The sequence below is a fragment of the Plasmodium gallinaceum genome (assembly GCF_900005855.1).
Source record: "Plasmodium gallinaceum strain 8A genome assembly, contig: PGAL8A_v1_119, whole genome shotgun sequence".
Lineage (NCBI taxonomy): Eukaryota > Apicomplexa > Aconoidasida > Haemosporida > Plasmodiidae > Plasmodium > Plasmodium gallinaceum.
The window spans coordinates 767,715-781,308 of NW_021628276.1; the positions used below are offsets into that span (position 1 = coordinate 767,715).

Genomic DNA, 13,594 nt, shown 5'->3' on the forward strand with positions numbered 1-13,594 from the left:
AAAAAATTTTTTTTTTTTTTTTTTTTTTTTTTTTTTTTATTCATATAATTACATTTTGTTATTCCTTATTGAATAGACAAAATATAAAAGAAAAAAAAAAATATATAAATAAATAAAATAGACTTAATATAAGACCTTTTTTAAAATAAAGCTAAAAATCTTGTAACCGTTCTAAAATCCTATTTATAAATTTTAATTTTTTTAAAGCATTTAAAATGTTGTTAAAATCCTATAGAAAATTGATAAAAATATGTAAGTTAAAAATAGAATAATTATCACTATGTAAGAAGAAATATATTTAAAATTAGTAAAAATTGCTAAGAAAAAAAATAATGAAATAAAATAATTTATTAAAAAATGAAATTCTTAATAAAAACAACAATACTTAAAATAAATAATTAAAAGGAAAAAAATACCTTTTCTTTGAAATACGTTTTTATGTTTTCAACATAATTCTCATACATTTCTTTATATTTTCTAAAATAATTTATAAAATAATTAAAAAATGTTAAAACAGTAAAAAGGAATAGAGAAAAAATTTCATTTTTATCTTACTTTGTTAATAATTCAATATTTGCTTTAGAACTAGTTATTTCTTCATTAATCTTTAAAAAAAAAAAATTGAATACATAATTATATATGCATAACTTAATTATAAACATAAATAGTTAAAGAAATATTTAAAAAAATAATTATACTTTGATAATTTCAGTCAAAAATTCCTCATCATCCATATTTTCTTCTTCAGGTATCTTAAAAGAAAAAAAAAAAAAAAAAAAAATTATATATATTTATATAAATTTTATCATCTTTAAATATGATTATACTAAACAATGTGTAAGACAAATATGAAAAAATATTAAAGTTATGAATTTAAAAAGAAAAAATGTATACAAATTTATGTATGCAAATTAAATATATATAAAAAGAACAATTAGTATAATAAAAAATAAAAATAATTCAATTAACTGTAAAATGTATACCTTATAATTATATTGAATTTCCATTAAATATAAAGCCCGATCAACATCATTTAGTAATGTTCTATATGCATTGTTTAAATAACTTGACACTTCATTTATTTTCTCTAACTATAATTAAATTGAAAAAATAAAATTATTTTTAACTCAGAACATCTTTTTATTATTATAAACTTTTATTTTAATATTATTATTTTTTTTCTTTATATTTTCCAAACATAAATATTTATTTTATTTACATTCATTTAAGGTATATTTGTTTTATATAATTTCTTTAAATATATTTATTATAATTTTTTATGTTTACTTCTGTATTTTGAGAATTTTTATCAGGATGGTATATTTTTTGTATATCATTAAATTTTTTTTTTAGAAAAGCTTTGTCTATATCATAAGTTTCTTCTCTGATAAAAATAAAATGAAATAATAAAAATTATAACATAATTGAAATATGTAAATAGTAGCAAATAAAAAGATATCACACTAATTTTTTATATGCTATAACTTATAAAATTATGTATATTTTATTATATATTTATATAATTTTTTCTTCAAAAATTTTCTCTTATACAAATCAAAAAGTTTAAAAATATTAAAAATTTTGAAGACATCAACATTGATAAGAGCTTTACAATTCTAAAAAAAAAGAAGAAAATATTAGTAACGGTGAAAAAAACTTACAAACGCTCATAAATATATTTTATTAACTTTAAATTAATTCTTTTTTATACTAAAATGTTAAATTAAAAATTTTTTTTCAATAACAAACTTTACAAAAAAAAGGTACTAAATCAACATCAATACTGTTATGGCAATTATAGCATTTTACTTTCTTAATCTTTTTTATATTATCACTATTTGCTTCACCATATTTATTATTAACTATGAAAAAAAAAAATAATAAATAAAAAGAGGATATTTAATAATCTCATATATTTTTAGATTCATGTTTTGTAAAACTTTAGTAGATAATAAATAAGGAAATGTAAAACTAGTACATTTTTTTTATTTTCTCTTTTTACACACATTCATTATTTTTACTCATAAAATAATTTTTAACTAATTTTGAAGAACTACATTGATAGTTTAATATCTTTTTTGTATTGTGCTTTCCAAATAAAGATAAACATTTTAATATATTCATGCTTTATTAATGTACTATTTATAATTTATGTAGTTTATAATTTAATACCATTAAAATATTTACATTAAAAAATGAAAAAGGAAAAATATAAACATAAATCAAAAAATAATACTTAATTCTTCAATTATAAAACAAAAAAAAAAATTTAAATTTAAACTATTATTGTTGAATATTAAAATATTATTTTATAATTTATGATTTTATGAAGATGCATTTTTTGTATTTTTTAAAAAACAATGAATACTATTTTACTTATTAAAATAATAATATTTAAAATTTTTAATGCATTTTACGTTATCAATATATAAATTTTTTTTTAATTTGTAATAAATATTAATATTAAAAAACACTTATTATAATGTAATGCATATACCTACTTATAAATTTTTTCAAATTTTTTTTTTTCACAAAATTAATAAATTTAGAATTACTTATCTATGAATATATTTAAGGAAAAATTTTTGTATTTATTCACTAAATAATATGTAGAAGATTTATTTATATTTTATATATTTAAGACTCCTTTTATTTCATTACAACTTTTTTATTAAATGTTTAATATAATAATTCATCAATAAATATATATATATATATATATATATATATATATTTTTTTTTTTTTCATTGTTTTGCTTTTTTATTTTCGTATTGCTTATATTTTTCAATTTGTAATCTTTTAAAATCCTGTACAAATTTTTGGTCCCATTTTGTTTCTTTCATTTTCCAAAATAAAGGCTTTTTTAATTTCATTTGTTCAATAACACTTTTGTCATATTCATCAAGCATTTCTTTTATGAACCAATCAGGTAATATTTTCTCTATGTCATAATTTAATTGAAAAATAGCTTCTGGAATATGAGGAAAATCTGGAAAATGGTTAGCTGTTAATTTTTTTTCCTGAACACTTTTATATAATGTTTTAATAATATCTTTAAAAAATATCCAATCAGCTTTTGGCATAGACGCAACCATTGTCTTCAAAATTGTTTGTCGTACACCAGGATGATCGTGGCAAATAATAGAAGAAATATGTATGACATCTTCCCATATATCTTTTTCTAAAATAGAATAAATTCCTTTTTGTATAATCATTAAAATAATTAACCAATCAGATGGGTTTTCCCTGAAGTCTTTATTTTGAAGTTGTATATTTTTTTTTTCCACATTGATTGCATGTTTAATATAACCTAGAAACGAGTAATCTAGTAAAGGCTTCATTGACTCAATAAAATCATTTAATCCTTTTTCATCTTCAATCGCTTTTTCACATATAAGTTGTATTTTTTTTAAGTGTTCTTTTTCTTCATGTTCCATTACTATTTTTATATCATCATACAAACTTATAACAAATGAATTAACTATTCGTAAAATTTTTTTCTCTTCTACTGTTTTGGGAGGATTTTCCTGAAGTCTTAATTTCATTAAACATGGATATTCATCACTTAACAAGACTTCTCTATAATTATTACATACTGTTGGTATTATATCATTATCTAAATATTTTAATTCTTCTATTAAGGTATTTAACCTCAATTCGTTTATTCTCCATTTTTCTCTCATTTGTTTTTTTTCATTGTCATTACTTTTCATATAAATATCATATAATGTTAATTTATTTTCCTCATTGGAACTTAGTAGTTGATCCTCCAGGCAATTAAAAAATCGTTTATTAATATTTTCGCTTTTAACATTTGGACTTAAATCTATATAAGAATTATCTTCCTTTTTTTCTTCATTTGTAGTTAACTCTCTATTACTATCATTTTCTTCAGAATTTTCTTCATCCTCCTTATTAGTTAATTTCTCCATTTTATTGTTATAATTTTTTTCGTGCGAATTATTATTTTCCTCTTTTATATATGAGTAAGAAAATTCATCTGCATTTGTTTCATCCATATTATACATATTTATTTTATCAGTTAAATTTTCTATTTCAGTAAATTTATAAAACTTTTCTCTATTTTTTTGTTCATCTGATTTTAGTATTCCTTTTTTCCATATTAATTTAGATTCTTCCTCTGTTAAATCAAAAGATAATTTCATATGATCTATATAATCTTTTAATTTTAAAGTGAGTTTATTTTCTTGAGACAATTCTAAATTTTTTTTTAATTCTAAAACGGAATTTCTTCTAAATTCAATTTTTTTTTCTTCTGACCATTCTTTCATAAATTCAGGCTCTTTATTTTTGTCATCACATGTTAATTTGACTTTAGAATTTAAGTTTAATTCTTTTATAATTATTTCTTCATCTTCTGAATTTATTTTTATTTCTTTTTTTTTTTTTTCATTTTCATTTTCTTCCTTATCCTTTTTGTTCTCAGAATTGCTTGTTTCGTTTGCATCTACATTTGATATATTTGTATTTTCATCATTTAAGGAGATATGCTTTTTATTATCTTCACTTAAAATATAATTATAACTTCTTTGAGGAGATTGTTCATGCATCAATTTTTCTATTTTTTTAGATAAAGGGTTTAAATAAAATACTCCTTTCAAATCATGTTGGAGTTTTTTTAAGATTCTTTCTTCACAATCTTGTACAAGATAACTTATCATATTACCATGTAACCCTTTAATCCCACTAGCTATATTTCCTCTATATACATTTAATTCTATTCCTTTTTCAAAAGAACTCAACTTTAATAATAAGCTATCTTCTGCTTCCCATTTTAAATCATATCCACTAATAATAATTTCTAGTCCATGTTCATTATGCATAACGGATGTTTTTAATTTCGTTGTAGGAATTCCGAAGTCATTTGGATTTATTGCCTTTTTACTTGCCCATTTAAGCAAGAATTCATATATATCCTCTTGTTTTGCATTTTCAAAATATTGTGTATATAATAACATATTTGCGTCTAGTTTTTTTTGTGATGATGTATTGGAATGTTTATGTGTATCTGGTGAATTTTCGTATGACACATGTAAGATATTTTCTTTTTCTACAACTCCTACCCACTCATTTATTCCTCTATCCTTTTTTTTTAAAAATATATTTAATACACTATAATCATCAAATTTTTCCAAAAACCATGTAGAGAGATTTACATCTACATTACCTTTTAGCCTTCCTTCAATTGCGCTTTTGGGTTTATTTTTTAATTTAACATATATGTAATCACATTTTAATCTATATTGAATGTCATCTGGACTTACATTTGGTGATAATCTAATTTTTATTTCTAAATTATCATCTGATTCTATCCATTCATATGAACATGTTGTTCCAAATCCTCTATAAATTCGAAAAAATTGAGAATTTCTTTTTTTTTTTTCTGCCTGTAAAAAATTATTTATAAAACATCTTGAGTATACTTTTCCTTTTTTCTTTCCCCTCTTAAGAATTAGTATTAAATTCCTTTTTATTCTCAATGTATCTATATATTTTACACAATTAATAATAATAATTAGTATTAACAACCATTTTGTCATCTTTTGGAAAGAATTTTAATACACATGATGACCTTGCAGATAAAATGAAGAAACACATAAAAAAAAAAAGAGTAAAATATAATGAAATCTTATATCTTTTCATACAAAATTTTTTTAATTACTATTGTTTATATTTTTTTTTTTTTTTTTTTAAAAAAGCTTAACTATTGTAATATATAAAAGTATTTACGTAAAAATCATAAATATTAAATCTTTTTATTTATAACTTACTAAAATAATAAGATTTTCTTTATTCATTTTATACACTTCTTTTTTTTAAAAGATTCACAAAATTACCAAAAAAAAAAAAAAAAATATATATATATATATTTATAAAAGAAAAATATTTATCTTTATTATATCTCAAACATTTTTTCAAAGTTGAAAATTAATTGTTATATAAAAGAGGAATTTACTTTTTTTTTTCAAACTTATAATTCAATGGATTATTTTTCAATAAAATAATAGTTTTTTTTTTTAATATTATTTGAATATATTAGAATATTTAAATATTTAATGAATTATATTAACAATATTAAGTCTTAAATGCTTTATTGTAAAAGACATTTTTATCAAGTAAAATCTAATATTATTTAATGAAATTTATTTTTTTACGTTCACTTATATTTCATAGTTAAAATTTCTCTTGTTCTAAATAATGTAAAAGAATTATTTAATCATTTTTCTCACATACATAAAATTCTGATTTATATTATTTTAATAGTATGTTTCATTATTTTTTTTACTATTATTTAAAAAAGTTAAAAGGTATATTTTTATTGTAATGCATTAATCCTTTCTAATAATAAAATATCAAGAAATGTTACAATATAAATAATGAACTTTTAAGACATAATATCTATTCATATTATGTTAGTCATTCTAACTATAAAAAATATAATAGATTAAAATGATAATTTAAATAAATTCTACATTAATGAGAAACTAAATAATTAAAAAATTTTTTTTTCCTTTTTGTAACATCATAGTGAGATAAAAGATCCCAACGTATAATTCATTACTTTTTTTTTTTTTTCTGTATATACTCAAATTATTATATAATTGAATATATAAAAAATTATTTTTTTTTTTTTTAATTTTTAAACATTTTATTTATTATATTTAATTATTTAAAACTCATTTGTATATATATGCTTCTCTAAATATTTTCCTCTATACCAAAATAAGGGTTTCAAAATTTTTTTAAAAAATTACTTGATCAAGTTATTAAAGAAGTCTTTTTTACACTAATAATTAGAAAAAAACGTGTTTTTGTTTTAAAGAATTTATTTATTTTTTTTTTTTTTCTTTTCCCTCCTTAAAGATTTATTTTAAAATTTGAAAATTCTTTGAAAATATAATTGGAGATTTTATAAATAAAAAATAAAAATATAACATTAAAAAACAATAAAAATGTCTATATTATATTCCATATTCCCTATTTTATTTTTTTTTTCATTTAATAAAAAAATTTATGGCTTATCAAAAATAATAAAACCACATATTAATGTCTACTACAAAGATTATTCTGAAAATTTACCAAGTGATGAAAAAGACAAATTAATGAAAATATTATTAGAAAATGATGAAAATGAAGAAAATGAAAACATATCAGAGAATATGAATATAGAAAAAATGGAAGAAAAAGAAAAAAATTTAGAAATATTAATGAAAGAACAAGAAAATTTGTCAAATAAAATATACAATGAATTAAAAGGATATATTAAAAGAGGTAATAAAGAAAAAAAAAAAAAAAAAAAAAATTATGTTACACTTTATTTTTGTTATTATTTCCTATTAAGTGATATTAATTTCTTTTTTATTTAATAAAAAAATTTAAATGAAATATTTCATGTTTTTACTTTTACAAATTTTGTAGACAGGAATATATCTATTAAATATGTTCATGATGAAGAAGATTTTATCTCAGAAGATAAAAATAATTTAAAAAAAGATGAAAATATTTTAAATGTTGATACAGAAATTAATGGTTATTAAAATATATATGCAGATAAATGCATTAATTATATCATTCTTCCCTCATATATATATATATATATATATATAAACATTCCTCATTTTTTCATTAATATATAGGATCTTTAGATTCATTACAAGCACCAATAGTGATGATTAAAATTCCATCAGTCAATATTTATAATCAATTTGAAGTTTGAATATATTACAAAATATTTAATACTATATCAATATTTCTTTTAAAAAAATATAATACTTTACACCTAAAAATATATATATATATTTTATGTATATATATATATATATATATATATTTTTTTTTTTTTTTATAGATACAACGTGATATTGGAAAATTAATAGATTTAAATAATGAAGAATTGTTCTACTAAAATATAATTCTATTAATTTTTAAAATATAAAATTGTCTACATTTATCCATGTACATATTAATAATTTTTTATTTTAAATAAAAGAAAAAACTGATATTTTTTGTTATCTCTTTTTTTTTTAAATTATTTAAAAAATAATTTTTTTTTTTCTTTTTTTTTTTTTTTTTTTTTTTTTTTTAAACTTTAATGTAAGAATATAATTTTAAATTAAAAAATATGTAATTTAAGAATTTTTAAATTATTTTGTTTCAACTGAGAACCTGAAAAAGTAATATTTTATTTACAGTGTATAGTAGAAATTTCAAATAATTAAAATTATATTTTCAAAGAGCATAAAACTTGTTTATCTCTTTTTAATATGTAAAAAACGCAATTAATTTTTGATACTTTTGCATATTTAAAAATATTTTTTTAATAATCATACAATTTATAAAAATAATTATTTAAAATTGTATTTTTATTTTAAAATATTTCTCTAGAATTTAATTATTATAATGTAAATAAAAAAAATTATTTTGTATATATTATATCTTTTTCCTTTAAAAAAATGAAAATTTTATAACTTATAATAAATTTCAATTTATTTTTTTTTCTTTATTTTCTACAATATTTTAAAAAATCTTTGTATTTATATTAATTGGGAGGAATATAAAAATTTTTATGAAATTGAAGTCTCACTACAAGATAAAAATTAGAAGAAAAAACAAATAAATCATCTTACCAATTTTTTTTGTAAATTTTAACTTTTTTTTTTTTTTTTTTTTTTCCTTTAAAATGGATAATGAAACTCCTAAAAATCTTTTAAATAACTATATATTAAGAGAAAATAATAAGTTTGATAATTTAAATAAAATTAAAGAAAAAGAAGACGGTTACACTTTTTTGATGAACACGTTAAACTTGTGTAAAGACATTTCAAATGAGAACGTGTTTTACATAATTATTGAAAATATAAATACTTACATAGATAAATTGAAAAAAGAAAAGAAATTTTATGATTTTATTTTTTCTTATAATGGTGTCATTGAAGAGTATTATTCTTTAAATGAAGAGTATATAATTTTTACTAAAATTATAGAAAATTTGAATTCATTAGATATAATTGAATTATTCATAACTTTCAATTTTAATAAAAAATTATTTGATATATTATTATTTTCTTATAATGAATTGCATCTAATTGAAATAAAAAAAATTTATTATATTTTATTTGAATTAATATATGTATTAATTGAAAATTTAACTTATTACATGGAAGAAAACACTTTTAGTGGAGAATTAATAGATAAAATGTTTTTAAGTAATGACTTAAAATATATTAATAAAAAACAAATTAACAATATTTATACTTATATAAACGAAAAAAGTTGTGATTATATGAATATGATATTTTCTTTACTAGAATTCTTTTTAGACTTAATTGATAAAATTTATGATTATATCTTAAATAGCAACATTGATTGTAATAATTATATAAATGATTTGATTATAATAAAAAAAGATATATATGAAAAAATAGATAATAATCCTAATGAAAGACATCATCTTGATTTATGTAGAAAAGAACTTAATTCAGCCAAAATAAATGACATATTAATAAATAATATATATTTTAAAAAAAGAGAAAATACACATTACGATGATATTATAGAAAATTATACTTCTATAGAAAAAAAGGATAATGAAAACAAATCAACTGATAAAGAAAAAAAATTGTTAGATTGCACATTTATATGTAATTATGAAGACAATGTTGTTTTAATAAAAAATAATAGCAATGATAATAATGGAGATGTGGAAGAAAGAAAAAAAAAAAGTAGTTTCGCTTTCGAGATAAAATTAATAAATATCAATTTAAATTTATTAAAAATAATTATATGTACTCTTTTCAAAGCAAAAAAGGTTACACATTATATGAATGAAAAAATTTCAAAAAGATTTTTTTACGTATTTAATGAAATGATAAATGATATTATAAGAAGTCTATATAAAAAAAAACATGTACTCTTTTTAGATTACTTTTTTAGTGACATATTAAAAAATGTTAGTTTACTAGTTTTTTATTATAATGAAAATATTGAAGATGCTCCTAAACAAACAATGTTATTTTATAAAAGCTTAAATAAAGTGATTGATCAAGTCTCTATTTACCTACATAATAGGAAAATTTTTTATGAATTGAATTATGATAAAAAAATAACAAAAAATTTTTTTAACATCAGAAAATTTTTGTATAATTTTGATAAAACGTACTATATTCTGTTTTATTTATTTTATACAATAATAGAAAAAACAAACCGTTTAAATAATGAAATATTTTTATTTTTTTGTAGTGAAATAATAAGTAAGATCGAAAATGATGAAGAAAAAAAAGTAAATATTGGTGATTTAGAAGAAAAAGAAGAAATTATTAAATTAAAATTAGAGAAATTATATTTAAATAAAAAATTTTTAATTAGTTACAGAAACGAAAAGAAAGAAAAAAGTATAAACCGAATTATAACAATTTTTATTTTTCTTGAAAAAAAAATAAAAAAATATTTTTGCTTTTTTAAATATATATTTAGTTTTATATGGAATAAATTTAAAAAAAGAAAAAAGAAGAAAAAAAAAAATATTTTAAGTGATTTTGACTTAATTAGAAAAAAAATTAAATATGTCTTATTGGATATATTTATTAAATTTACTGATGCATTGGTGATATATAAATATTGTTTTAATGAGAATAGTGACGTAAATGTAAGAGTTTCATTTTTTGATGAGTTTCATTTATATATGAAATCTGTGCAGCAAATAATTTTTACTACTTTTACTTTTGCACCTGATGATATAATTGAAAAAATAGATAAATATTCAAAAAATAAATCAAAGTTAGTTAAATATAATATTGATCAAAATGAGTTTGTTGAATTTAACAAGAAACTTTATTACTTTTATGAGTTGAATAATATAGAGAATAATAATTTAAGAAATAAAGAAAAAAATACCATAAATATATCAGATAATTTTATTAACAGAAAGAAAAATATTAGTGAAGAAGGAGAATATGAATATAATATTTACAAAGGAGATAATGTATCATATCATGAAAATGATAATACTAATACCAATAAAGAAAACATTTGCAAGCTTTATTCATCTATAGAACAAATAATGAAATATGATTTTCAGAATTGTAAAAAAATGGAAAATCCTAATAATTTTATTGAATTTGATATGATAGGATTAAATGTTTTAAGTGTTATTTTTATGAATATAATGAAAGAAATAATTAATAATAAATATAAATTTGCTTATTTTAAAAAGTCTATAATTCATATTGAACTTGTAAAGAAATTATTATATGTATTAATTAATAATAATAATAATAATATAACTGATAATATTAATGATTTTAAAGAAAAAAAAATATTTGCAAATAAAGAAAAAAAAGATTTAGATAACTATTTTTTCTTTCCTTATGAATTTTTATCATCAATTATTATTTCACAATTAAAATGTTTCGTGAATAACAATTTAAATAATTATAAAATATTTATAATATTTCTTGAGTTCCTTTTTTATATTAGTTCATCAATTAATCCTTTTTTTTTTTATATTTCAAAAAAATTGTGGGAATTTTTAGGATATTTTATTAATAAAAATAATGATACAGAATCCCTATCAGCTTTATTACACATTTTATTTTATTTAATTTCAGATAAAGAGAAAAATAATGTTTTGAAAAGCAATGAAATAATATTTCACAAAAAAAAAAAAACTAATAGTAAGCAATATTTCTTATTTCTATTTTTAAAAAATCAAATTGTTTTAAATAGAAATGGGAAAAATTATTTATTTTTTTTTCATATTTTTTTAAAAAATATAAATTCAGAAGAATTAATATCAACGGTTATGAAAAGCTTTTTCTATAAATATCATATTAATTTGCAATATTCTTTAAATATATTATTAAAATATTTAAATGCTTATGAACAAAAGGTAGAGAAAAGAGAAAAGGAAGACAATGAAAAAAAAGAATTTAATAATGAAAAAAATGAAAAGAAAACTATTAATGAAAACATAGAGATAAATAATATTGAATATAAGAATAGTCATAATGTAAATGTATCATTATCAAAAAACGTATTTCAAAAAAATATGGAAAATGATGAGGTAATAGATGAAAATAGAATAATATCTATTTTTATTTATTTTGATATTATTAAAATATTACCAAAAAGATTCCTTCATTTCATAAACGATATAAATTTGATGAAGGAGTTTCAAAATTTTTTTTACTTTTTAATATATTTATATGATGAATTTAAATTACTTGAAAAAAGAAATGAAAAATATATACACACAAAAATTTTTAATAAAATAAAAATAATGAATGAACAATATTATTATAATTGTGCAAAAATATATTTTCCTATGATAACATCATCATTAATATCTCATTTCGTATTTTCGCTTTTAAATGAAAACTCCTTTTTATCAAATTTCAGAATTATCAAATTTTACGAAAATTTTTTTAGTAATAAGAATTTATACACTTTATGTAATAATTACATTTACATAAAAATTCTGAATGAATCTTTTATAATTTTGTTATATCTAAAGAAAAATGAAAAATACTTAAATGATTTTGAAATGGCAAATGATAAAAAAAATGAAATAAAAGAAAGTGAAAAAGGAGATAGTGAAAATTTATTAGAATTTGAAAATAGCATGAGTAATATAAAAGCATACACAACTAATAATAACAAAATAGATGGGAATTTAAATATTTTTTCATGTCTTTTTAAAGTATATATTATTTTTGTTGAAGAATACTCTTACTTTTTTTTCTCATCTATGATGGTATTAATTAAAAATGATATTATATTAAATGAGTATGATTTTATAAATTTTTATAAAAATGTACATGATAATTTAAAAAATAAAGAAAAATATTCTCCTTCTTTTAAATATTTAATGTTATCTATACTTGAATATTTTTTTAATAAAAAAAATACAATTTTGGATAACGAAAGTACCGAGAGTACTACAGTAGATAAAAAGGAAAATATAAAATTATTACATGATAGGAAGAATTTTCTAAATATTTTTTTCCAGAATTGTTCCTCTTCTCAGTTGTTATCTAATTTTTATTTAAAAAATGAACTTTCGAAATTCTTACAAAAAAACTTAAAAAATATTTCAAGTGAGAATGATGTTGAAAATTTATCTGATTTGCTATTAGTTAATCTTCATATTTGGACAAATATATAAAAATAAATATCCCAAAATTATTTTAAAAAAATTATTTCTTTTATTCCTTTTTTAGTTCTTTAGTCTTTCGTTATATTAGTCATTATTTACTCTATATATACACATTTTTGATAGTTATATTTCTCTTTTTTTTTTTTTTTAAGTATTACTTTCTACTTTTAAATGAATAATTCTTTTTTTTTTTTTTTTTTTGTATATTATATTCACATTTAATTTATAATTATTAAAAAAAAAAAAAAAAAAAAAAAAATTAAATTTGGTTACACATATCAAATTAAAACATTGCTTTCCTTTTCAATTAATTTTAAAATAATAATAATACAAAAATAATTATATTTATAAAATCTAATTTATAAAAAAAGATTAAAAAATTAGTGCACACAAAAAAAAAAAAAAAAAAAAAAAAAAAA

At 17.4% G+C, this 13,594-nt stretch overlaps 4 protein-coding genes across 4 annotated transcripts; 2 read left to right on the forward strand and 2 right to left on the reverse strand.

The window, feature by feature from the left end:
- Positions 1-151: 151 nt before the first annotated feature.
- Positions 152-2,124, reverse strand: PGAL8A_00432900 (chaperone, putative; the record flags this gene model as incomplete). Its single annotated transcript, XM_028673061.1, has 9 exons — positions 152-229; positions 417-477; positions 556-605; positions 699-752; positions 984-1,091; positions 1,288-1,384; positions 1,552-1,616; positions 1,750-1,862; positions 2,007-2,124. The coding sequence occupies 9 exons, from the start codon at positions 2,122-2,124 to the stop codon at positions 152-154; spliced, it is 744 nt and encodes a 247-aa protein (XP_028529552.1).
- Positions 2,125-2,745: 621 nt separating this feature from the next.
- On the reverse strand, positions 2,746-5,562 carry PGAL8A_00433000 (CS-domain containing protein, conserved in, putative; the record flags this gene model as incomplete). The annotated part of the gene is made up of 1 exon (XM_028673062.1): positions 2,746-5,562. The coding sequence occupies one exon, from the start codon at positions 5,560-5,562 to the stop codon at positions 2,746-2,748; it is 2,817 nt and encodes a 938-aa protein (XP_028529553.1).
- Positions 5,563-6,975: 1,413 nt separating this feature from the next.
- Positions 6,976-7,928, forward strand: PGAL8A_00433100 (conserved Plasmodium protein, unknown function; the record flags this gene model as incomplete). Its single annotated transcript, XM_028673063.1, has 4 exons — positions 6,976-7,294; positions 7,442-7,552; positions 7,660-7,733; positions 7,872-7,928. 4 exons carry the CDS (start codon positions 6,976-6,978, stop codon positions 7,926-7,928), a joined length of 561 nt encoding a protein of 186 aa, XP_028529554.1.
- Positions 7,929-8,702: 774 nt separating this feature from the next.
- On the forward strand, positions 8,703-13,184 carry PGAL8A_00433200 (conserved Plasmodium protein, unknown function; the record flags this gene model as incomplete). Its single annotated transcript, XM_028673064.1, has 1 exon — positions 8,703-13,184. The coding sequence occupies one exon, from the start codon at positions 8,703-8,705 to the stop codon at positions 13,182-13,184; it is 4,482 nt and encodes a 1,493-aa protein (XP_028529555.1).
- Positions 13,185-13,594: the final 410 nt, after the last annotated feature.